General features: G+C 30.7%; 1 protein-coding gene across 1 annotated transcript in view; it reads right to left on the bottom strand.

The window, feature by feature from the left end:
• Positions 1–4,562: 4,562 nt before the first annotated feature.
• The window catches only part of LOC127735449 (spermine oxidase-like), a 49,778-nt gene continuing 27,694 nt past the window's right edge, over positions 4,563–26,646 (bottom strand). Inside the window, exons 4-5 of the mRNA XM_052245616.1 lie at positions 12,851–12,968; positions 4,563–10,488 (exon numbers count right to left, since the gene is read on the bottom strand). Of these exons, the coding sequence (XP_052101576.1) occupies positions 10,375–10,488; positions 12,851–12,968 (232 nt within the window). The 3' untranslated portion in view covers positions 4,563–10,374. The remainder of the gene's footprint in view (positions 10,489–12,850; positions 12,969–26,646) is intronic.

Raw genomic sequence — 26,646 nt, 5'->3', positions numbered from 1 at the left:
TTATTTGAGTGAATTTTCTAAGTCTAAGGACCATAATTCTGCACAAAATCATCAGACCAGAACAAAATTCGAACTTGATCTGTAACTTGTCATGATAAAACTTTATACCAATTATCAAATCAATATCTTCAAGCATGAAGAAAAAAAGTGAGGAAAACTGATTATTTGGGTGAATTTTTTTTAAGTCCAAGGACCATAACTCTGCACAAAATCGTCAGACTGGAACAAAATTCAAACTTGATCTGTAACTTGTCATGATAAAACAATGCAACAAATATCAAATCAATATCTTCAAGCACGAAGAAAAAGAGTGTGGAAAACTGATTTGCCAGACTGACGGAGTGTAAACCTAAAGTCCCCTTCGACTTCGTCAGTAGGGGACTAATAAAAGAGATATTCCTTTGAAATTGTTGTTATATCTAATTGTTGTCTCATGCACCTTTCTTTTTCAATCTTACTTCACGAAAAAAAATATCATCAAATTCCAATAAAATGCTTCGCTGAGCGCAGCCTGATACGACCGCAGAGGTCGAACCCTGAACAGTTGGGGCAAATTTGGACACAATATTCAAGCACATAAAAAAACACCAAAAATTATTTTAGTTGAAATCAAACAAAGTTTAATTTTGGACCCTTCAAACCTTAATATGGACTTATGTGAAAACAGGGCCCAAAATAAAAAATCTAAATGCACAATAAGATTCAGCATATCACAGAGCCTCAATAATTCAGTTTTTGATGAAATCAAACCAACTGAAGTTTAATTTTGGACCCGTTGGATCTCAATGTAGACCAATTTTAAAATGGGGCCCAATATCCAAAATAGTAATACAAGGTTAGAACCCCCCAAAATTAAAGACTTTAAATGAATCCCATTGAAATTGGTTAAAAGATTTGTATTTATTTTCAATTGAAGATATCTTGCTATTGCACAATACTGTGCTATTGAGCAATCCTGTGATATTGCGCAATACTGTGCTATTGCCCAATAAATTGCTTCGCCGAGCGCAGCTGGATACGACCACAGAGGTCCAACCCTGAACAGTTGGGGCAAAAATGGACGCAATATTCGCGCTTGACGCAGGACTGAATTTGGATTGTAATTAAATATTTGACACATAAAAGGTTTCTGACACAGAATAACTGTAGTCAAAGAACTTAGAATTAGTTATATGATTTGAATTTATATTCAATTTTTTGCTTTTATGCAATACACTCTGCTGTTGCGAATTGACCCCCCCCCCCCTCCCCCACAAAAAATAAATAAAAAATTTATCCCCCTTTTTTTTTTGCTTTTGTGTAATACACTATGCTATTGCATATTAAGCCTCCCCCTCCCACACACTTTTTTTTTTGCCAAAAAAATAATATTTGAAGAATTTTTCTTTTCAATTTCTGAAATCTGAAATGAGAAAAAATTGACCCCCACAATTTCTTTTTAACCCCCCCCCCCCCCTTTTTTTCCCCCAAAAAAATTCTTTCCCTCAAGATATGGTCATAATCTCAATTTAAATTTCCATTGGAGTTTGCAACCATAATTACCCATTTAAATTTACCATAGTGCTAACTTAATCTATTTTATAATAGAATTTAAAATATGGTGTAAAATCTTTCATATGGATTTTTTTGTAAAAAAAAAAGATGCAACATTTGCAGATATTTTTACTGGTCTTCCTTTATAAATATGCATTTCTTTAAACATAATTTAAAAGCAGTGTAAGGGAGGTAATCAAAACTCTGTATTTGGATTACCTCCCTTACACTGCTTTTAAATTGTCTTAATTGTTCATTAACCATTATTTGAATTACCTCCCTTACACTGCTTTAAATTATGTTTTGTACTAAAGTATTTGTCCATTAACCAGGACACCCTTGTTTTTCCCCGTTTTTTGCCCCTAATTCCTAAACAGTTTGAGTCATAACCCTCCCAAAGCAAATCCTAACCATCCCTTTGTGGTATACAAACTTGTGGTTTGGAAATTGAAAGTAAACGTTGACAAAACCAAAGCTTTAGTGTTTGGTTTTGGACGTTTGCCAAAAAATCTCAGATTTTCTTACAATGACACTAACATTGAGATAGTAAAGCAGTTTAACTATTTGGGAATTATTTTTACTAAAACAGGGAATTTTAATATGACGAAAAAACATTTATCCGATACGGCCTTAAAAGCCATGTACGAAGTCCTGAAAATGGGAAGGATGTATCAGCTTTCCATAAAATGTCAGCTAGATCTTTTTGACAAAATTGTCAAGCCCATTCTGTTGTATGGGTGCGAAGTATGGGGTTTTAGTAATAATGAGGTATTAGAAAAGATACATTTAAAATTCTGTAAATTACTTTTAAATCTGAAATCCTCAACACCAAATTATGTGGTTTACGGGGAACTAGGTCGCCATCCGGTTGACATAGATATAAAAGTTCAAGCAGTATTATTTTGGGCAAATTTGATTTCCGGCAAACAAGCAAAGTTTTCCTTTATATTGTATCAACTTTCTCGCCATATGAATGCTCATTATAACATGCAGAATAAATGGATTCTATTTGTCAAAAAAATATTTCAAGATCGTGGTTTCTCATATATATGGGAAACACAAAATTTTATAGATAAAGATTGGTTAAAAACTGTTATAAAGCAAAGATTATTAGACCAGTTTCTTCAGAATTGGAATTCCCTTATTCAAAATTCATCAAAAGCTATAAACTACAAAATTTTTAAGAAAAACTGGGAATTTGAGGAATATTTTAATATTTTGGACTTTAAAGATGCCGTTGTTCTTTGTCGATTTCGAACAACTAATAACAAATTGCTGATTGAAACAGGAAAAATATATTGAGAGAAAACTGTGTTTGCCATCAATGTAACAATCGACAAATTGGTGACGAATATCACTATATATTTGAATGTACTTTTTTCGCCCAAAAACGTACAGAGTATTTATCCTCCTATTTTGTACAACGACATAATACATTTAAATTCTCGGAACTTATGTCGAGTACACGAAAACCAGTCCTGAAGAAATTTTGTTTATTTATAAAAAATGTTAATACTTTTGTTTGTCCTCCTGGCTAGTGACTTCTGTAACCTCTCTCCTTGTTTTGTATATATTGTAAATAGTTATTGTTGTTATCTCTGTACTGATGTAATGCATTGGCTTTATGAGAATAAAAGAAAAAAAGGTATAATTTCAGAGAGATCCATACACTGTTCCACAAGTTATTGTCTGGAAACTAGAAAAATGCTTATTTTTGGCCTCTAATTCCTTAACTGTTGGTACCATAACCCCCAAAATCAATCCCAACCTTCCTTTTGTTGTATTGAACCTTGTGGTAATATTTCATAGAGATCCATTCACTTAAAGTTATTGTGCAAAAACCAATGTGTCATCGGATGACGACAACGAAGACGCCAACATCATACCAATATACAACCTCAAAAATTGTTTGCGGTCGTATAATAATGTGCTATTGTGCAATACTGTGCAATTGAAGATTTCTTGCTATTGTGCATTACTGTGCAATTGAAGATTTCTTGCTATTGTGCAATAGAAGATTTCTTGCTATTGCGCAATACTGTGCAATTGAAGATTTCTTGCTATTGCGCAATACTGTGCAATGCAATTGAAGATTTCTTGCTATTGCGCAATACTATGCAAGTGAAGATTTCTTGTTATTGCGGAATACTGTTAATCTGTTATATATAATAATTTACACACCCTGTTTGGTGTGTATCTCCTGCCACATCAGTATTTGCTGCTTTTATATATAAATCAATGTAAAAATGGAAAATTTTTAGAAAAAAAAAAAAAAGTATGAAATAAATATCCACCCCCCCCCCCCCCCCCCCCCCCCCCCAAAATTTGAAATTTTGAAAAATCTCGAAGAAAAAAATATGAAACCCCAAATTAAATTTGAAAAAAAAATCCCCTCCAAACTTTTTGAACCCCCTCCTTGGAGTAATTACCCCCAAACTCAATCCCAGCCTTCCCTTTGAGGTATGGAACCTTGTATTACAAATTCAGAGAGATCCATACACTTAAACACAAGTTATTGTCTGGAAACTAGAAAAATGCTTGTTCTTGGCCCCTTTTTTGCCCCTAATTCCTGAACTTTTGGGGCAACTACCCCAAACTCAATCCAAGCCTTCCCTTTGTGATATGGAACCTTGTGGTACAATTTCAGAGAGATCCATACACTTACACACAAGTTATTGTCCTGAAACTACAAAAATGCTTGTTTTTGGCCCCTAATTCCAAAACTATTGGTACCATAACCCCCAAAATCAATCCCAACCTTCCTTTTGTGGTATTGAACCTTCTGGTAAAATTTCATAAGAGATCCATTCATTTAAACTAAAGTTATTGACCGGAAACTAAATGTGTCTTCGGACAAAGACGCTGACATGATACCATTATACGAACACAAAAGTTTGTTTTGCGGTTGTATAAAAATTATGACCGCTAAATGTTTATTTTTGTTTCACTTAAATACATGGGTTGCTGTCTCATTGAAATTTACCCCATGTCTCCTTTTAGTGATATTAAAAATAAAAGTGAACTGTCGATATATTTATTATACTTTATTTAATACTCAGAACATTTTAATGTGACAATAAGTATGCTGCTATAGCCAGCACTGAGCAATCTAACACACCATCCATTAATTCTGATCTACAATTAGACAGGACAATGTAATCCCTAGTCCTTCATAGAAACTGGTTCCCTAACTCCAATACAGAGCAATCCATTCTGTGTTGTTTTGTTTCAGGAGGATTCAATTTTCAAAATTACTCATGTACATCTGATTCAAATTTTTGGGATATTTGTTTAAAGTTTTTAAACAGAACTAGAGATAAATTATTTGATTTCTCATTCCATTATACATTATATTTATGTTAAAATGTTAAGACCCCCTCATCTGTTTCTATAGAATTCTTTTTAATTACCTTATAATTTGTTCTCAAGTGTAAATACAATGGAAAAACATTTTTGAATAATGACATTAATAAAATAATCTCAAAGAAATCATCTGGAGTATGGGACACAAAAGATTACATTACCCTATCTACAAGAAAATAGAAAAGTTTAACAATACAACTCTGCCATTTCATAAAACATCTGTTAAAATCTTGTAAATGTATTTCAATTCATCAAAAACTAACAAACAAATTTGCAATGACTTATATTTGTTTTGCTTGATTATCAGGTGTAATTTCTGTGTATCTTACAACTGTCTCCGTATGAGAACATTTTACTACATCAAATCAAATCGACTGTTCAATTCAAACCTAAAATTGACTATAATTCTGCCTCCAAATAATATTCATCTCTCTTGGTGTTTGGCAAGTCTGTTGATAACAAATTTTTGACATATTAAATACATTAAATAAAACAAAAAACAAAATATCTTTTGGGAGTGTTGAACCCCTTATTGTACTTCTCATTTCCTTTTTGTTCAATAACATAGAATAATGCCTTTTAATTCAAGAACAGTAACTGTTTGGCATTTGTATTTTGAAAAAAAAAATCTGAAACAACTTATACATAGTTTTTTCTTTAAATTATTTTGAAAAACAATTCTTAAAAAATGTACTTGCATGAAAACACCTGAAGTAAGTAATATTTCCTACTATTATTTCAAATATAGAATCAAGGACTTCTCAAGGTCATAATGCTTTTATGAGAGATAAAATTTCAATTTCAATTAAACATCAGAAAGGCATAGCCAAACAAAAGTGCAGTACATTCTCTAGCAAAACAAATCCAAGGCAACATTTTGTCATGGTTGTTTTTTAATTCACATATTGTTATCTACCAACTTTAGGGAAATAAAAACCTACTCCAGTTTGCATGGCATAATTTTCATCCCATGGACGGTTTTAAATTATTAGATTGCTGATAAATGAACATAATCAAACAAATGAAAACAACATAATAATATTATTACTAAATGAAAATCTCAAGATATAATAATCCTGACAAGTTGTCAATGTCAACTTTAAATTAAGGTAGTTTCAATTATTCAAGTAAAGGCTTGTTTTTTCTTCATTTATGATATGAAAAATTTGAATCATATGACTTGTTTTAATTTCAAAGATTCAGAACCCAAAGCATTCATGTAATTTTGTGCATTTATGTCCTGGTCTTTTACGTGATTGTGTGATTTTTCATTAATGTCCTGGTCTTTTAAGTGATATTGTGATTTTGCTTTAATGTCTTGGTCTTTTAGGTGATCATTTGATCACTTAAAAACCAAGAAAAAAACATGATAAATGCAAAATTTGTAACATACAACATGGGCGAACTTCAACTTGCCTTGGTCAAATTTCAGAGACACCATTCTCTTGATATATTAAAGTAAAATGTCTGTACTTGAACAAGAATCTGACATGTTTTACTATACTGATGTCTAATATACAAGATATTAGCTTATTTTACCAAAGTTTCATAATTACGCTAATAACTATAATAAATGGGTGAGACGATCATCAATGGTATAGATATAGAACATGAGTAGTGTGAATTAAAAAAGGTTTCTCCTATTTTAGTTTACTCAGCATGGAAGCAGCATGTTGACCATGGCTGACCATACCATAGACTTCTTTTGGTCGTCTATACTTTCTATTTTTCAGTAAATTTACTTCTCTAACACCATATTAAACAACTCAATATTAATTTAGTTAAACATGCAAAATATCTATTAAATGAGGCCACGATATGGTTCCCTAAGAACCAGTAGGCAGAAGATAGTTGGAACTCTTTTTAATTTTAACAGACAAGTCAGAGAAGGTGAAAAGAAAACCTTAAGAAGACAAAACAAGCCTTTGCAGTGTCATGTGACAATTGAGCTGAATTGACATTGATTTCAACATGTACACATTCAAGTTCTGATGTACAGAGTATAAATTAGATTAGCATTCATGACTTAATTTACTTAGAACATACATGTACAGATACATTCAAGATTGATACAGAATTAAAAAAAAATCAATTGCACAATTTTTATAAATTCACTTGGCATCAAACGTAATTTATGTCGATGATAAAAAAAAAAAGGGCCTTTCTAGAAACAGTTTTGGTATCAAACAAACACCATTATTTACATTTTATTGGATATTTTCATGGTTTGATAAGTAGATTCCCAAACCAAATTTAAATTAAAGACTTGACTAAATCCAGTTCTCACTTGCACGTAAATAATAAAAATAAAAAATTTAGACTATTGATTTTCTAAAAACATGAAAATTGTTCCAACCAAATTAAATGACAACAGTTTTCGGATTCTTTTCCCTAATCCCGGAGAAATTAAAATAAAAAAACTTTTACTCATACTTCAACATTATTAATTTTTTTATTTTCACCCTTGATTATTTTTTTCTAGAAAAGCCCTGTAAGAAATAACTTACTATTCTACATACATAACATCAGAGTTTACAAATGTGAAATTTAAGCACTCTTGACTTATCATGTGTGTAAATTTCGTTGACTGTTATATTAAATATAACTTATTATTAGTCTTCTCATTTAAAATAAAAGTTGAACATTAATTTTTTTTGTATGATTTCCAATTCATCTTTATAACTTTCTTGTAATGTTAAAAGTTCATACTGACACATTTTCAAAAACTCTGACGCTATGGTTGCACAATCACTGATGATTAAAAATACAAGTTCCGAATATTACAGAAATTCTAAATAACTACAATATATACCACTGACTGACTAGGGAAAAAATGACATAAATAAATATGTGATGATATACTTAAATGAAACATACATTGCATTACATTTTTCAAAGTTCAAATGTTTTCCTTTTTTTTTAAATCTGACAAACTAAAACATTTTCATTCAACATCCTTATACGTGGAAAAAAAAAAGAGGACACGTTCTTCAATCAATCCAACTATCAGTGCATAAGAACCAATAGATACACCAAAGCAAACTATACAAACTTACATTCTAAATTTTATCATTTTCCCTTATTTTTGGCAACTTTTGCAACTTGACCTTTTTTAACTGTTTCATTGCAAAAATATACAGTCCCAACAGAGAAAAGTTATATATTTTCTGCAAACATTACTGTCATCAGCTTTTGTTCCTCTTGACAAGGAATTTGAAAATGGAGACAACAGATTTAAATAATTTTGTGGAAATTTATTAACAACTTCATTATTTTGCAAGTTATGCTGAGAGAAAATACTTCTCAGAGACAAAGATGTAAAATTCATCTTTGGTCCACCTTCGTTGTATAATATAAATTCTTAAAAAAAATTGAAAGGAACAATCAGCAAAACAAATAAAATTTAAAAAAATTAAAATAGACACCAAAAAAAAAAAAAAAAAAAAAAAAAAAAAAAAATATCAAAAAACTTTCTTTGTTTGTAGTATAATGACAGCGACACCCTAGAAAAATAATCAAAACACTTCTATGTTTTGTAGCATACTGACAGTGGCATTCTCAAAAAGATGTTAGATCAACATGGTAAATTGAACAAAACTCATGAGGTAGAACAAAGTAAATAAAAAACTCTGCAACAAGACTGAACAATTCATTTGCAAACATTCATTGCCAGTGACTACAATTATAAATACCTGTAGTCAATGACTGATTCACTACAATTATAAATACCTGTAGTCAATGAACAATTCAATTTAAGAATTTCCATTCAAAGCTGTGTAAAATATGTTTTTCTGTGAACAGAGGATAACCTCCCTTGTCCAGTGAGCACCATTTCTAAAATTTCTCAAAAGCCCAAATAACAAAACATTATCCTTCATCAATCAGCAAAAATTAACATAGTTTAAATGATCGTATGATAAATATATGTGGAGATATTTTAACAAAATGCATAAACTGTGTTCAAACAGAATTGGCTATAAATTTAATAAATAACGTTAACGTGTTGGTAGTCTGAGGTATTAAAAGACCCGCTCATAGGTGACAATACAATGTGATATAAATAAAAATTGAATTAATTCTACACAATGCCAACATACTGATTTATCTTTTAATTATTCCTGAGGTTATTAGGTGATCAAATCAGCATTTTGGATTTTTGTATGTGTTAAATTTCCACTAAGTTTGCAGTTGCTACTTATAATGTGAAATTTTCACTCCAAAATTCAACAACATTTACCTTTGACATAAAAATATTATACAGCTAAAATTCCAAGATGCTGGTTTTGTGCTTAATTTGTGTAGAAGGAAGTACATGTATAAAAGCTGAACCTTTCATAAAATCAAGAACTTTTGTGAAAATAATATCAAAACATTAAAAAATAAAAGATACATGTACCATCCTTTTGAATCAATGTTCAATTGAGGTCTGCAGCTTTTATGATAGGCCTGTTATATTGATAAAACTATGAATGGAATAGTTCAAGATACCTAAAGAATCTCTTCAGGCCTGCTGACTTTCCTGAAAAATTTCGGACTATTTCTTGAATATTAGATCCCTAAGCATTTAATAAAACAGCTCATAAAAGACCTTTGTACTATAATATATGAATGAACAAATACAATGAAGAGTTTGTGTTATGTATTTTAGAAGGGGACAACTCTCCAAGAAATTATTATGCTCTTGTATAATCATTAGTTTCTTGTTTTCTATTGGTTAAAAGTATCAATCTATAAAATCCCTTTTTCTTTAAAAAAAAAAAAAAAAAAAAAAAACGACAAAAAAATATACTGAGGTCAATGGCTCCTATAAAAGAATGGGTCAACAGAAAACTATTGATATTCTAATTAACAGGTCTTTATGAAAAAAAATAAAAAATCCAGGTATTCTACAGACTTGTCAAAAAGATTTGTTTTCATTAGTAATTTCCTAAAAATGTATTTACATTTAAAAGGGGTAATTTTCATACCAATACTCAAAAGTTCAAGTGATAAAAGAAATTTGACCAATGAAGTGCAAGTGACAAAATTCAAAATTGTTGTTTTCTTTCAAAATATAAAGTTTAATGGTGTCTTATTCAATACATCTTAAAACAATGTTTCTATTTAGTCCACTTGTATGTGATATAGATCAGCTAAAGTCTATACTTCCACGTAATACATTTTCAACAAGATTTGTCAGTTAAAAAAAAGTAAATTTCAAGCATATAATTATAAAATTTGCCATTTCCACTTGCTAATACAGAGGTCACAGAAAAATTAGCTTTATGCAAATCAAACTCTGACAGTAAAATAAACTTTACAAATATTATAAAATGGACACTAAAATATCATACGCAGTAAATTAAAGGGTATTGGTAAGTTAATTGGAGATAATGCTATAAAATGAGAAATAATATATGACCATTTGCACCATTCATAACTCTCATAAATTTGTGTCAGTATGATACAACATAAAATGAGACTACATAACAACTATCATCATTTGTACAAATCTGTCAGTCTCTTTCCTTCTCTCAAGCCTGTCAGCAATGCCCCATGGGTAGTTGAGTAGTGAGTTGGATGGGTTGCCTCCCCTGCAAAGCACACTTGAGGCTGAAAAAAATAAAAATACCTAATAGTACCTAAGAAAAAGTTGGTCTTATACAATTTTTCAGTGTAGGACTTTTTTGGTTCTGATGAACATTATGTATTATTTATTTAGCTTCCATCATTTTTGGTATTCAGCAATCAGCATACCCAATGAAAGTTATTCGAGAAATATATATCATACATGTGCATTGCTTATCTGTAATGTACAATATTTTAAGAATACTAGCAAACATGCAATGAATGAAAAAGGCAAACAAAACACCCAATTTTGGATGTGTAAAAAAATGCATTCATAGTAATCTCATTTATAATGAATTCAAATAAATTGACTAAAAAGTGTTTTTGTTTTAGACTGTATTCCATAACATTTTAACATAAACAATTGTAAAAGTAATTAATTCAATTGAGGACTATGCTCATTCATGTTTTGTTGTATATTTCTATAACCATTTGGCAATGTTTGGAATAGAAATGGTTTAGGGCTTTTCAACCTTGATTTGATTGTTATTATTTGTGCATGAGGGAAATACATAATTAACAATCAATAACTTGATAAGAATGTGAAATAACAGATGAAATCAATTAGGTCAGGTTGTTTATCCAAAATATTTTCATTTTTTATTGTTAGTGACATGATGACTCTCGCTTTTTTGTTAAGTTGAGGTCATACACTGCCATCTGGTGATTTTTATTGTGTTTTTTTTTAAATTCTTAGCTTCATATGATATAAATAGATTTACCTGTTGGCAACACAAGACAAAAAGATTTAGAGAAAATTTGTCAATTCTTCTCCAAAACTTCAACATTATGTGTTGTTGTTCACTAGTGAAATAGAAGCACAGGTATCCCAAAATAGTCTGTATTTTTTAAAGCTTAGAAACATGGCTTTAAGATACTGAAAACCAACTCATTAATGGGGCAAATTATTTATGTGACTTTTGCAAGTAGAATTTTTTTTTATGCCAATATAAATCTTCATGAATATGTAAAATGTTGTTCTTTTCTTATATGAATACATCAACAAACTTTGAAAATAAATCAAGTCAGTTTAAAGGGTTAAACACAGAAAAGTTACCACAAAAATGAGTAAGTTTAAAGCATCAATTTTCCAGAAAACTACAGAACAAATATATTTTAGAAAACATGTATTTAAATAGTCCTTTTTTACAACATGTCTGATACAAGCTACATTTTAAGTACTTGTTGCATAAAAACAAGCATGGGTACTCCTGAATTTTTTGGACTATTTGGATGTATCTTCTTCATGCCAAAAAATTAGAAATTTGTAGGACATCATTTATTATTTCAAACTGACCTTCTTTGAACCTAAACTTTATATATGTACAGTATAACAATCTCCTGACCTAAAGCTAAATGTCTCAAAATGTAAAGAACATTCTCATAAAAATATATTACAAAACTTATTCTATTTAAGCAGAACACAGAGTAAAGATAATCTAAACATAATCAAAAGAAAGTTTAAAGTATATGCATATACATCATGTACTTTTCTTTTTAATCAATATCCTCCACCTAAACAAAAACTTAAACAGACTTAAATAATATAACCTGGTCAATGCTAATAAAAAATCTATAATGGATCATTCTTTGAAAGTAGGTCAAGAAAAGAATTACAGGTAACTAAAGTAAACACTAGTTTGTCAATATAAAGGATTGTTTATGATATGTTGACATGGAGTCAGGTAGTGCTCAGATAATTTTCCTTCTTTTTTCTGATTTTGATAATAAAAAAAATCTAAAAACCCTTTTGACTGTGTGTATGTGTGTGTGTTATACACAGGAAGATATAGATATATATATATCTTTATTCCACACATAATTTCATTCCTATCCCAGAATTTGTTACCAATTTCAGTTATGTTATCCTTCAATAATATATCACTATTTTTGTCTAGTTCTCATGTGCATTCTATACTCTTTATCCCTAAAAATTATTTGGCATAACATAAGATCATCAAATAACATTTTTTTTTATATATGTCCATCAAGTATAATATCTCATCTAGAACCGTTTTTTCTGCCCAGTTTGAATGGGGAAGTTATATCTGATATCCTGTGTTGAAAGAAAGTCACACTCTCTGTGTGTTTAAACTTTCTTACAACATCTCATTGGTGGGTGAGCAGGTTGCCTGTTGCAAGACCACATTTCCTCCCCTATCAAACTTTCTCTTTTTAATTGGCAGCCCAGGCCAAATTTCCCAATCTCCATCCCAGTCGACCCACTTTGAAATCATCCTGAATATGTAATATTGGCAACTGGACATTAATCAAGTAGTTGGCCCTGTTTTCTCATGTCAAGAAATTCACTTTTTTTATCCATTCAAGTTTTTTAATAATCCCTCACCTTATCAGATTCTGATCCCATTAAGGGTTCTGATAGAGCATCTACGTCTACAGCCTGAGCTCCTACTTTCAGGAAACTATATGATCCTCTAGTGTAAGGGTTATTTCCCCATCTGGTCCTGAAAAAGACAAGCTAGAATATAATCTCATGGAAAAAATACATCTGTTCTACTGCCATGGTAGAGATCTGAGCTCCTTGGGCAGTCATAATGATATGACTGTATATTGTATACTTGTATGTAATCAAATGACCATACCCATACCCATATACATACATAGTTGTAAACTCTACAATTTCTCTGTTTAAAAAAATAATGAAATCTCTCTCTGGAGTCAAGTGTCCGAGTAGAGATTTGAAATCTCCCTTTTCAGATATAAAATCTGATCAACCAAAACAAAAGTAATTTTCTACAGATTATGAAAAGAACAGCACTAGTTATAACAAAAATTTGAGATCTTAGAAGTACAAAAAAATATGTAAAACAGGGACCAACTCTTTCAATTAAACACATTCAAGGTCCAAGACAGACTCATTAATGAGAAATTATTTGAAAATACTTCAGAAAAAAAAATCAGCTTTTTAATTTATTACCCTCATTTCACTAACCTACTTTTTTCTATTTTTGTAAAGACACTAACTGCCATGTCAAAACCCATTATGCAGCTAAAATCAATATATAGACCTGATTAATAAGTCATTTACTATGGTATATAATACATTTAGTCTATTACTATTCCATGTAAATTAATTGGTCAGACACTATCCCATAAATCATTTTTCTAAAGAGACAATAAATCAGTCATATAAATACAATGCAAAATAGAAAAAAAAATAGCACTGCTCACAAATTATTTACCCTGCATTTGACAACTATCTCTTTTCATATGACCCCTTCAATATTTTCTGGAGTTTAATGAGGAAAGGGATTTTTGTCTGTTCAAGTATATTATATTCTGATATATTCTTAATGCAGTTTGCATGATAAAGAAGCAGCAAATGGCAATTTTAAGGTCTTTGGTTTATGAATAAAATCAAACCTAGAACCCTTCACCAAACCAACTTCAGATAAGCAACCTTACATAAGACCATTGAGGCATTTTGACTTGAAATGATTGTTTCACAGTCCAAGTAATGAGAGAGATCTTCTTATAAGCTAAAAGAAAATAAATTGTGTGAAATTATCACTCAACAATGTTTCAAGACTCGTAACAATCCCTCATAAATTCATAACACTTGTTTCTTGACGTATTTCCTTTTCTGCTTAATTTCTTGTATTTGTTTAGTTTGTGCGACTTTTTTAATAATGTGTTTAATTCTCAGAATGGAAAATTCATCTTATACCTCTACCAAATTTTTTTTTATTCAAATCAGGTCTAATCTTCCTTGCATCATTCATTTAAATAAATTAATAAGAAACTTGGAAATTTCATCCAATTTTTTATCAACTATGAAGATCCATCACAACAACAGACAAAAACGTCATAAGATATCTATTACAATTTGAATAGCTCAGCTACAAGACACACATTTGCATCAATTTTCTACTAATGAACTTAAAGAAGAAGAAGTAGACATGTTTTACAGTATATTCAATTACCTGACCAGGTATCAATATAACAATTAATAGATCATTTAATAGAATTTCAAACATATGGTAACATTTGGACCACTGCCAATATTAGTCAACTTTTAACTTTCATTTATACTTACTGGCCTTTAGTGAAAAAGATAATAACACAAATATAGTTTATTTACAAACATTCATGTGACATCTAGGGATACAATGGTTGAGAAACAAGGCTTTTATTTGACAAAAATATTGTCTTATATCTAGAACAGCTCTGAGTGACCTTTGCTCCTTTACAGTCAAAACATCACATGGTATAAACACTTCTCATATATCCTATTAGTGGGGGGGAAAATAATATGCATACATACATCAGAAAAACCAATGTAGTGAAGAACTGATTGGAAAAAACAATTGCACAATTTGATATTGTGCAATTACCATGATAAAGCAATTCTTAGATACCAGATAAAATCAAGCATTCTGTGAGTATTGCATGGCAATACATAGTCCCCTATCGGTTAAAAATTCATTGTATTGGAACAAAATTCTAATTTGATCTATAACTTGTCATGGTGTAAATTATATAACAAATATTAAGTCAATATCTCCAAGCATGACGAAAAAAAGTGTTGAAAACTGATTATCTAAGTGAATTTTCTAAGTCCAAGGACCATTACTCTGCACAAAATCATCAGACCAGAACAAAATTCCAACTTGATCTGTAACTTGTCATGATAAAACAATATAATAATTTTCAAATCAATATCTTCAAGCATGACGAAAAAAAGTGCGAAAAACTGATTATTTGAGTGAATTTTCTAAGTCCATCAAATCAATATCTTCAAGCATGACGAAAAAAAGTGTGAAAAACTGATTATTTGAGTGAATTTTCTAAGTCCAAGGACCTTAACTCTGCACACAATCATCTGACCAGAACAAAATTCCAACTTGAACTGTAACTTGTCATGATAAAACTATATACCAATTATCAAATCATTATCTTCAAGAATGACAAAAAAAAGTGCAGAAAACTGATTATTTTAGTGAATTTTCTATGTCAAAGAACCATAACTCTGCACAAAATCATCAGACCGGAACAAAATTCGAACTTGATCTGTAACTTGTCATGATAAAACAATACACCAAATATCAAATCGATATATTCAAGCATGAAGAAAAAAAGTGTGGAAAACTGATTTCCCGGACTAACGGATGAACAGACAGACAGACAGACAGAGTGAAAACCTAAAGTCCCCTTCTAGGGTACTAATAAAAGATTGCATCTCAAGAAGTATAGTATCTCTACAAACGTGGTAATCCCTTTCTTTCTTATCAACATAAAGTAAAAGAGTACTTATTAAGGCAAGGAAACATGAACTGCTCTAAAGTTGACACAAGGTCCTGCATTTTTTTTCACAACCAATAAAAATTGATAGAAAGATATGCTGAAATGTATATTTTTTTTTTGTAAGATTGTTCTTTAAAAAAATTTGTTGATTCATAAGGTGTTGTGCAGCATAAATATACTTTTTTCTGCTTTATATAAGATGATCAAAACATGTTGGTGGACGATATAGAGGGGCATCATATCCCTTTTCTTTACAAATGAAACATAATTTTTCCTATCAAGGTCCCAACAAGGGGATCAAATAACAAGGATTTAAGTGACAAAGTTCAATTAATGATTACTGCATAATCAGAACAACACATTGTCAAGTTATTGCAACAGAATCTACAAAAAAAAATCTCAGGTTTTTTTCAGCAAACAAAAAAACATTATAAATACAGAACAAGGACTTCTGTTTTTTAACATCTACAGTACAAAAAGTACTCTTCATATTAAACATCAAAAGTACTTTGTTTATTCATAAGCCAAATTTCTAAGGATTGTGCAATGCAAAAACATTTCCCTGAATATTGAACCACAAAGTCAGGAACCTTGGTGCTTGTCTGTTTTTTTTTAAATACTGCGCTTTTTGTTCTGCAAAAGTTTTTAGTCTTAATGGCAACTCTTTGGTAGCCTTAACTTGTCTGGACTCCAGACAATAAAAGTTTGACATTGTGGTATAGACTTGTATATTTTTGTTATTTCTGGTTTTATTGTGTATTTCTATGGAAAGTTTAACCTCATGACATATACCATACAGCTATGACATTAATAAAAAATATCCTTTTAAAATAATATAGACTTGAATAAACTATAAAAAAGATAATAAACAACAGTTCAATGACTTTGAATTTATATGTATAGTGAAAAAACTTTACCATGAAGTTAATTATAGTGAAATAAATTTGTTTAATGTCTGGGGCCAGGCGGATCTGAAAACTTTGTTTACACTTGAGGCAAAATTTTGTTTTGAATGACATATGGTTAAATTTGCCTAATAGTGCATAACAACTGTCTAACTATCTACTGAAATAAATACTGGAATTTAACCTGTGTAATACCTTTTAACTCAGCTTTGTTGAACAGATTATTTTCTTCCAAGTGCAAAAACCTGGATTAAAATAGTTAATCTTATAACATTTACTTTATTTCAAATGCCAGACATACCAAAAGTACAAAATCTAAACAGTCTCCATCTAGGAAGGTGTATAATTTTTTTAAGAAATCTCAATTTTCTAATGAAAGTTAGTATTTTTCAAGCGTTACCTATATAAATCAAACATGGCTTTTGTAAAAAATGTTCTCTATTCAGGAAGGCTAAGGACAAGTATATAATTAGAATAGAACTGAGGCTGGAATTGAATATTTAATTTGATACATGAAATTCTAATAACTGAAAATCCTTTAATGTGCACAAGAATTTTCATTAAAATATTCAGAGTATTGTACAGGATTTCAGTGAATTTCCTGTACAGCACACAGAGTTTTGATTGGGTAACAGGGAAAAACAGAAAAAATACAAATAAATTAAGTTCATATAAAAAAAAAATTTCAAAGAAAGAGTATATGAAAGCAGACAGTCTACAATATTTTAGTGGTTACATTCAACCGATTAGTTCATCAATTTTCCTTCAAGGCAAACATGACAGTCTATATGTTAATGTTAGCTAAACTGGAACATGTTGTGATTTCAACAACTACTGTTGTTTTTTAAGTGTTTGCAGATGAAAGTTAATAAACCATTCTTTCATTCCGATGATTCAGAAAAGTACAACCATGTACCCATTTAGCAAGCAAAATAAATAAGAATATTAGAGAATCCTTAACAAGTTTGGATCTAAACTTTACAAGTACAAATTAACCAATACCCTTAAATGCCAAACCAATTAATTTTGACTTATATTTGCACCTCTATCATATAAGCTGTGAAAGTAAGGTCCTGAGAGGTATGAATTCAGTACTAGTTAATATTGTACTATTACCATGAACTGTGATGTTTTATTATAGAACTAGATGTAATGTAACACGGCAAACTGTAACTCAAACTGTTATTTACCATTATATACTTATATACAAAAGTCTGCTCAAAATCTACAGGCAGATTGAAAAAAGGCTAGATAACTGTTTAATTTCATAGCCACAAAAAGATAGGCATTGGTACCACTATATTTTAAATATTAATTATAAATCAACTGTTTACAAAACTTTGAATTTTTGAAATACTAAGGCTTTTCTACCCCAGGAATAGATTACCTTAGCTGTATCTGTCAAAACTTTTAGGAATTTTTGGTCCTCAATGCTCTTCAACTTCATACTTTATTTGGCCTTTTTAACTATTTTTGATTCGAGCGTCACTGATGAGACTTTTGTAGACGAAACACACGTCTGGCGCAAATACAAAATTTCAATTCTGGTATCTATGATGAGTTTATTTACAACCACTGGGTCGATGCCACTGCTGGTGGAGTTTTTATTCCCCGAGGGTATCACCAGCCAAGTAGTCAGCACTTGTCTGTTGACATGAATTATCATTAATATGGTCATAATTATAAATTAACTGTTTACAAAACTTTGAATTTTTGAAATACTAAGGCTTTTCTACCTCAGGAATAGATTACCTTAGCTGTATTTGTCAAAACTTTTAGGAATTTTTGGTCCTCAATGCTCTTCAACTTCATACTTTATTTGGCCTTTTTAACTTTTTTTTATTCGAGCGTCACTGATGAGTCTTTTGTAGACGAAACACGCGTCTGGCCCAAATACAAAATTTCAATCCTGGTATTTATGATGAGTTTATTTATTCCCAGCCATTCAGAACACAATACTTAAGAAGCAACTTCATAAGTGACCATGTGACCATTAGACTGTAACTTATAGTTCATAAATGAACAAATCTGCTAGAGTTGTCTTTCTTCTTAAAAAAGTGCTGTAATATAGTCTGAGACTGGATTCTGATATTCAGACAATGTAAAAATAGCTTTTATAAACTAAGATAGCAAAAATTCTCTTTAAATGTTTGCAAACATACACTTTCAGATGGATTCCTGCAACTGGACTTATCCGACTTGATAAATTCTCATCAATCATTTTCAGCTGAGCATCAGAAATATCTTCTGGTCCCTTTACAAACTGAATACATTGTAGCTTCAAGTACTGCTACTGTAACATGTAATTGTGTTATATATGCTTGACTCATATTGGTGAAATATGCAGTTTATAAATAAATAAAATATGTGCATTAAATTGTAACAAGGACATTATTTCTAGTTTACTATATCTCTGTTTGTCACTGAAGATGACAATTTTATGATAATTAAGTTTAAATTAGATTAAAATGTACTTATCAAACAAAGAATTTCAAAATACAACTTTGGATACATGATGAAATGTTGTCTGTCCACAATTTTTTCATATTAACCATACATGTAAATGACTCATACTAATTAAGCCTTATGAATAAACAAAAAAATTGCGGAAACCCTAAATGCAAACAAATCTAGCTTAGTAAATTTAACAATTATCACATGCAGCAAAAAAATGTCATTAAAGATAGATCATAATGCCTACAAGAAAACCACAATATTATAATAACCATAAAAACAAATTAATAACGAAAGAGGACACACAGAAATGTCTCATGTAAATGATTATGACTGAATGATATGTTGAAACAGGAACATATAATAGACTACAGGTATTGAATCTAACAAGTAAGTAACAGAATTAATAAGCAAAATCTGATTCACTGAACCATGAAAATGAGGTCAAGGTCAGGTTAAACCTGTTGGACAGACATTTACACATACATTGTAACAATGATTCTAAAGATCAAATATAGTTGACCAATTACTGACATTTACTGAGAGACAAACACTGTCTTAGAACCTAATAATTTCACTGAAACCTGAAATTGAGGTCACAACTATACCACATACTGGTACAAAATATTGTTGTCCTATCATGTGTACTTACTGAGGAACAGATCTCATCCTCAAACTACATGTGACCTCTTCAAAACCCACTGTGACATTAGAGTGTGAGGTCAGACCGTCAGGGTCATTTGACATAAAACAGACAGACATATATTCCAAATATCTGTTATCAGTGACTTATAAACAGAATTACTAAGGAACCTCATCCTGAAAACAACCCAACCACTGGGCTAATGACTTAATCCTGAAAAATTTACCAGCCCACTGGAGTATGAAAATTTAGTCAAGGTCAGGTAACAAGGTCTCATCATAAACTACCTCTGTACAATTTTTTGGTATTCTAAGGTAAAAGAGGATAAGATCAAGTCAAAGAGAAGATGATATATAACGAGATTATTTGCAAATTGGTAATGCAGGTGTTGCTGCAAAAGGAAAAGTAATATGAATGTCTAGCCTACCACGACTATCATTGCATGCAAAACAAAATTAACATTGTCACTAAACATGCTAGATAAGCATATTTAATTATATGTCTCACCACACAACATTTGACCCTGGGACGGAAAAAACTAAGAAACATCTCATGATTATGTAATGCGTTGCTGGATGAAAAGGCTTTTTTTAAATGAAAAGTCTTCTATCAGATTTGAAAAAAAAAATGATTTTACCATGATCATGATGATGGGGTATGCTTTTTAAAGAAAGGTTTAATAAAAAAAAATCATATCTAGTTGTGAAAGATTGAGGAAAAGGAAGAATTTGATTGTTTAGTGATTTTAATAATATTCAATAATATATGTACATGCACCAGCTCACTTCATTTTTAAGTATCATATTAAATTTAAAAATATTAAATTCCATTTGGCAACATATTGCACTATGCTAATATTTATATATTTAAATGAAGGATTTTTATCCCTAATCGATACCAATGCTTTAGTGGAAAATTCAAATTCTAGGAAAAGCTCTCACAAATTATCTTTAAACTAATAAACAATCCATGTACTCTAGAGCTTTATTGTGGAGAAAAAGGGAAGGGAGACAGTTGTTTATACAGGGTTTTCCTGTTTATTCAGTCAAGTCTCTTCCTGATCAAAACATGACCATCAAAAGCATGTCTTCCTTTAGTTTAAACATACTACATATTTTAAAATAAACAAATACAAAATAAATGAACCAAAATGAACTGATTTCCTAAACAGGTATATTTTTATGTCTTTTTCAAACAATCCACAATTTCCTTGTTTTCTTGTAATTCTCAGCCTGTTGCATTACATTTAAGCCATGCCTGATTCTCATTACTCATAATTACAGAACTCAAGAGTGTTTCCAAGGACTGCTTTTAACCAAGCAACAATGATAAAAACTGAATCATAAATTTATGAAATGCTCTGCTTTAAACATACTAGACAAAAGAATATTTAAATTCGTGAGAGACGCAAACAAACCCCACACCTTGACAGATGCCACAAAATGTGGCGCAATCTTTGTTATAGTAATGAAGGTTTTCACTGTTACTAATCCAGTGTAGGTGGAGAAATCAATGATCACATAACATCCTGTCAACAGATGAATATTTCCTTTTAAACGTAATTTTTATGTCATAATTAAATTGAGATTCTAAATTTTTTAATGAAAGAACAAGCAGGAGGAAGTTTACCCAAGGACAAATAAATATAAACTTGATTTAATACTCAGAAATGTACTTAACCCACCCTTTACATGTACGCAAAATGTTTGTCTAGTAACTGGGACTGTTTACTCATGACAAACATTTAAATCTTGAACATATTTCACAACACATCATCAATAAGTCAGATAACTAGGTCATAACTTCATCATCCAATATGTTATGAAATAATGGAAGGAAATTTTAATTTCAAACAAGAATTTCTAACTTCCACATCACATGTTGTGTCAGATACAATTTTGATATTATTGATTGGTTTCGAATAAGAAAAACATAATCTTTATTCTTAGATGGAGGTCAAGCGTTTGAATGTTTGAATAAATATAGCCGTATATATTTCACAATGAGTGAATGGTGTATGTCTAATCATTGTTATTGTATAGTTTCAAAAGAGAAATCAATTTCAAAATACATAGATTTCTTTTCATATAATTTCTGTGAATATTTGTTGACATTGGCAAATATAATTATGTACAGTCAGCCTGAAACATATTTGTTTATCTCCAAGGACAAGAAGAGGAATATGCCAGCTACATGTATATATACAAGAATCCACTGTCAAAGCAAACACATGTAATTTATTAGGAAGTTTGTTTTCTTTTGATCACATTTTTTCAAGCATATGATTAATGAAGTCAGATTCTCCCCCTTTTCCAGAGGATAACTTGGCTAACCACTATATTATGGTTTGGTTTTCAGAAACCTTGCTTTGTCTTAGAATTCTGACTAAAACATATTATCAGCATCAATTTTGCACATGGAAATCCAAATTTCTGGAAATGTTTATATGTGGAACTGACACCATTAAACCATCAGCTATGAATATAACACTTAATTAGTTTGTCACTATTTTCAACCAAATTCAATATTCAAAGGTGATTGATGAAAGTTATATAGAGGAATGAAAGAATAATGAATTATACAGTAACTAAGTGAAAATCGTCAAAACTTGTGTGAGTTGCCTAACATTAACAGGACTGAGGCCCTCAAACAATTTGAACAATTGTAAGATTAGCTCAACATATGCATGCTAAATCTTGTAACAGGTTTGACTGTTAATATATTGAGACATATATTGTACATGTTGTAAGACACAGTTAGTAAACTGTTATATATAAATTCTTTCACCATATATAGTTACAAATTGACCCAAAACTCATTAACTCACACCTCTGAAATAGAAGTCTTGACCTTAATATGTCAGTTAAAAGAAATGGACTACATACATCATATAACCTAATAGGGTACATGTGTCAGACCTTAACATTCTAACATCCGTCTTCTTGTTAAACATACCTAAGCAAAACATTTTTAGACCATAGGTGTAGAAATTGGGAACAATGTCATACCTAAGTGATCATATGCTGATCATCTTTTACTAACTTCAAAACTAGAGGTAGCAAAAAGCCTATACAGCATTTATTATGAGTTATAATGACAAGTGGCTACTGACAGACATCACTGTGTATCATCACCACCCAATATAGGTAACCTTGGCCTGGTTCTCTGTTCATTGTCTAAGAAATACAACATTACTGTACACGTACCAGTGTATAGCTACCTGGGTACCAATATTTTGGTATATGTACAGTAATGTAGTTTTTCTTAGACAATGAACAGAGAACCAGGCCAAGGTTACCTATATCCGGTGGTGATGATACACAGTGGACATACATATGAATAAAAGGTGAAGTGGGGGATATATGTCAATAGGACAGCAACCTGATGACTTCTAGATTACATAAATCAATAGGCTCTATACCCTAAGAGTAGTATACAAACTGTAGTCTTATCTTTCCTAACAAATATCCATTTTAGGTTAGTTGGGAAATAATCCTTTCTGTCATTACCATCAGTTACTAATATTATGACTACTACTTCCGCTCGACTCCCTAATGACTCGGCCAATAACATTCTCAGACTAAAACAAACTCAGCCTATAACAAAATCGACCTCACAAACTCAGCCTAGCACAGAATCGGTCTATAAAAAACTCAGAATATTAGACAACTTCAGATAAGATTATGAAAATTATATTGCTTAGTTTATTTGAAAAGAAAAATTTTAATTAAATCAATTTTTAAACAATTCACAAAATTACAAATGTAAAACTTCATATGTAAAAAAAATTGTTGTTTAAGGTATACTGTACATACTTTGTATAAAAATTCTAAGATTTATGTAATTGGTTTACTTACATATTTCATATAAAATGTCAGATTCAGAGGAATTTGTTTACTTTTATTTATATATCTAGGTATACTAATATAGATCCTGTTTGGATATTCACTTCACATATAAAGCATTGTAGTAAGATCTAAGAAACCTATTTGTTGTTTTATGCCAAACCTATTTTTTGATATTATATATAATAAAAACTCCAAAAACGGGGAAGAAGACTGTTCCAATCATTCCTATTGTCAAATGGATTACAAAAACCTCATGACTTTAAATCCAGTAAAACTTTCAGAAAACAAGAAGATACCATTGGTGTAATCAAAAACCATGTCAAAGAAAAACCAACACTTTTGCCAAAAGGAAAAAGCCTAAAAACAGTCCACAAAACACAGACAACTAATGATTGTGATAATACCACCAAAGACTGAGGCTCATCCAAATAAGTATCTGCTCAACTAGTGACAACAACCACCACCTGTGTTCAAAATGTCTTCTTTTTTTAATAACCCGACTTCTAGAGCTTAATTGTAGAATTTGTAAGCCTTATAAAACAAGACTTGAAATGCTGGGAGAAAAGATCAGCAAATTCACACAGTATCTGGCAAAAAAGGAAAAATTTCCAGCTGCAGATATCAGACTCTTATTTTCACACATTGCCTGTGACGAACATTTAACATGTACAAATATACATTTCATTTGACACCAGACAGTATTTACTTATTTCAGGTGTGTTTCCCCCCCTTAATACCTTCATCTCATCAATTACATGTATGTAAATGGATCATCTATGTCTAAATTAAGCAACAAATCATATATTCCAATATTCATTATCTGAAAGTACTACAATATTAATTAATGTACATAAGCGATATTAGCCAATATGTAGGAAGTTTACTGACGGTGAATAATGGCTTAGGTCAATAATTGGTCATATCCTTAGGCTTAGACCTGAAATAACTCAGTAACAAAGATGAAATAAATAAATATACTTAGTATATATATAACCCATATCAAAGTACAGAGCTCTTTGTTTCATCTCCCATTTAGAATATGACTTGTTTGATGAATTATAAACATACGACAGAAATATTTAACACCAATATTTGTGATTTAAATAATGATATAACATTCAGAAATATTAGTTCACAAGTATTTTCATCATGTAAGTCAACATTACACAAATCTGTATAACTTTCTTCCTCAAAATCAAAGTCATTCAATCTACAGTTCTCTGTCTGATTTAAGATCTGCAGAAAATCTCCGGCAAGTTAAAATAACGGATTCACTAGTATCGCATGGTGTATTATTCTCTGAAGCATATATTGTCAGTTGTTAGGAGGAGGCTTAGAGTTTGACACATAGAACCCGTTCACACTTGGACATTTAGATAGATTTAAACTAGTAAGATCGGTTCACTTTAGATCGATTTATAATGTGAACGCTAACTGGTTTTATTTAGATAGATTCAAATTTAGATCAATTCAAAAAAAGCTTGTGTGAACGGGGTCTTAGTCTGAACTAGAACACTTTTCTGGTACTAAAGACCCTATGCTGATCTCTAGTAATCTCTTTTGTTTCATTTTGTTGTTGGGTTGTTGTCTATTGGAATCTTTTCAAAACTTGAGTTTTTCTATTGCAAGTGAATCAGCAAAACTGACTTCTGTACTTGGTGTCTTTTTGTTGTTAGGGATGAGGGATGGATAAATACCCTGCCACGTCCAGTCTGTGTTTTTGTTTGATGTTTTCCTGCTTTGTATTGATCTGATGAGTTAAAGCTTTTTTCAACTGATTTTTATAGTTTGTTCTTATGTTGTGCTGTTTCACCACTGTCAAATGAAAGACTCTCATCTTGGCCCACATTTATTTGAACTTGCAAACTGTCACCAGAACAAACACTTATATATATATAAATATTCAATAAAAAATCATTATCATCTATTTAGGAGAACTTATCCTTGCATCTATGGTTAAATATATTATTATATCCACCATAATTTTATTACCAGTACATGTATTTGCAAAGTGTACCATAAACTAGAGGCTCTCAAGAGCCTGTGTTGCTCACCTGTATCGACTGTGTTATTGGAAATCATGTAAAATTAGGTTAAAATCATAATAAACAGTATTAGATACCCTAATAATGATTGAGGCCAAGTTTGGTTTAATTTGGCCCATTAGTTAAATTAAATAATTTAAAAGCAGGTCATCCTATTTTAGTCTTACAATAGTTACTGAAGACCCCTTATCATTATTTAAATTAGTTTTCAAGTTGAGACCATTTGAAATTGTTTTTTGATTTTCCCTTAGACTTCTATAGTGAACCCCCAAATTTTATTTTTAGCCATGGCGGCCATGTCAGTTGGATGGCAGGGTCATCGGATACATTTTGCAATCAAGATACCCTATTGAAAATTGTGGCAAAGTTTAATTCTATTTGGCCCAGTAGATTAAGTGAAGAAGATTTTTGTAAAAGATTTAAATAAAATGCTCCGCAGGGCGCAGCTTGATACGACCGCAGAGGTCGAACCCTGAACAGTTGGGGCAAGTATGGACACAACATTCAAGCTTGATACAGCTTTGCATTTGGATTGTGATTAAATATTTGACACAGCATAGGTTTCTGACACAGAATGAATGTGGTCTAAGAACTTAAAAATTTTAAATTGGACATTCACCTATTATGGTCCAATATCCAAAATCTAAATACATGGTTAGATTCAGCATATCAAAGAACCCCAAGAATTCAATTTTTGATGAAATCAAACAAAGTTTAATATTGGACCCTTTTGACCTCAATGTGGACAAAGTTGATAACGGGGCCCAAAAATCAAAAATCTAAATACATGGTTAGATTCAGCATATCAAAGAACCCCATATATTCAATTTTTGTTGAAATCAAACAAAGTTTAATTTTGGACCCCGATTTGGACCAACTTGAAAACTGGGCCCATTATCAAAAATCTAAATACATGTTTAGATTCGGCATATCAAAGAACCCCTGGAATTCAATTTTTGTTAAAATCAAACTAAGTTTAATTT

Source organism: Mytilus californianus, unplaced genomic scaffold (assembly GCF_021869535.1).
Source record: "Mytilus californianus isolate M0D057914Y unplaced genomic scaffold, xbMytCali1.0.p SCAF_3, whole genome shotgun sequence".
NCBI classification, from domain to species: Eukaryota; Metazoa; Mollusca; class Bivalvia; order Mytilida; family Mytilidae; genus Mytilus; species Mytilus californianus.
Note: the sequence above shows the minus strand (reverse complement) of the source record. Positions and strands in the feature narration are given on the sequence as shown.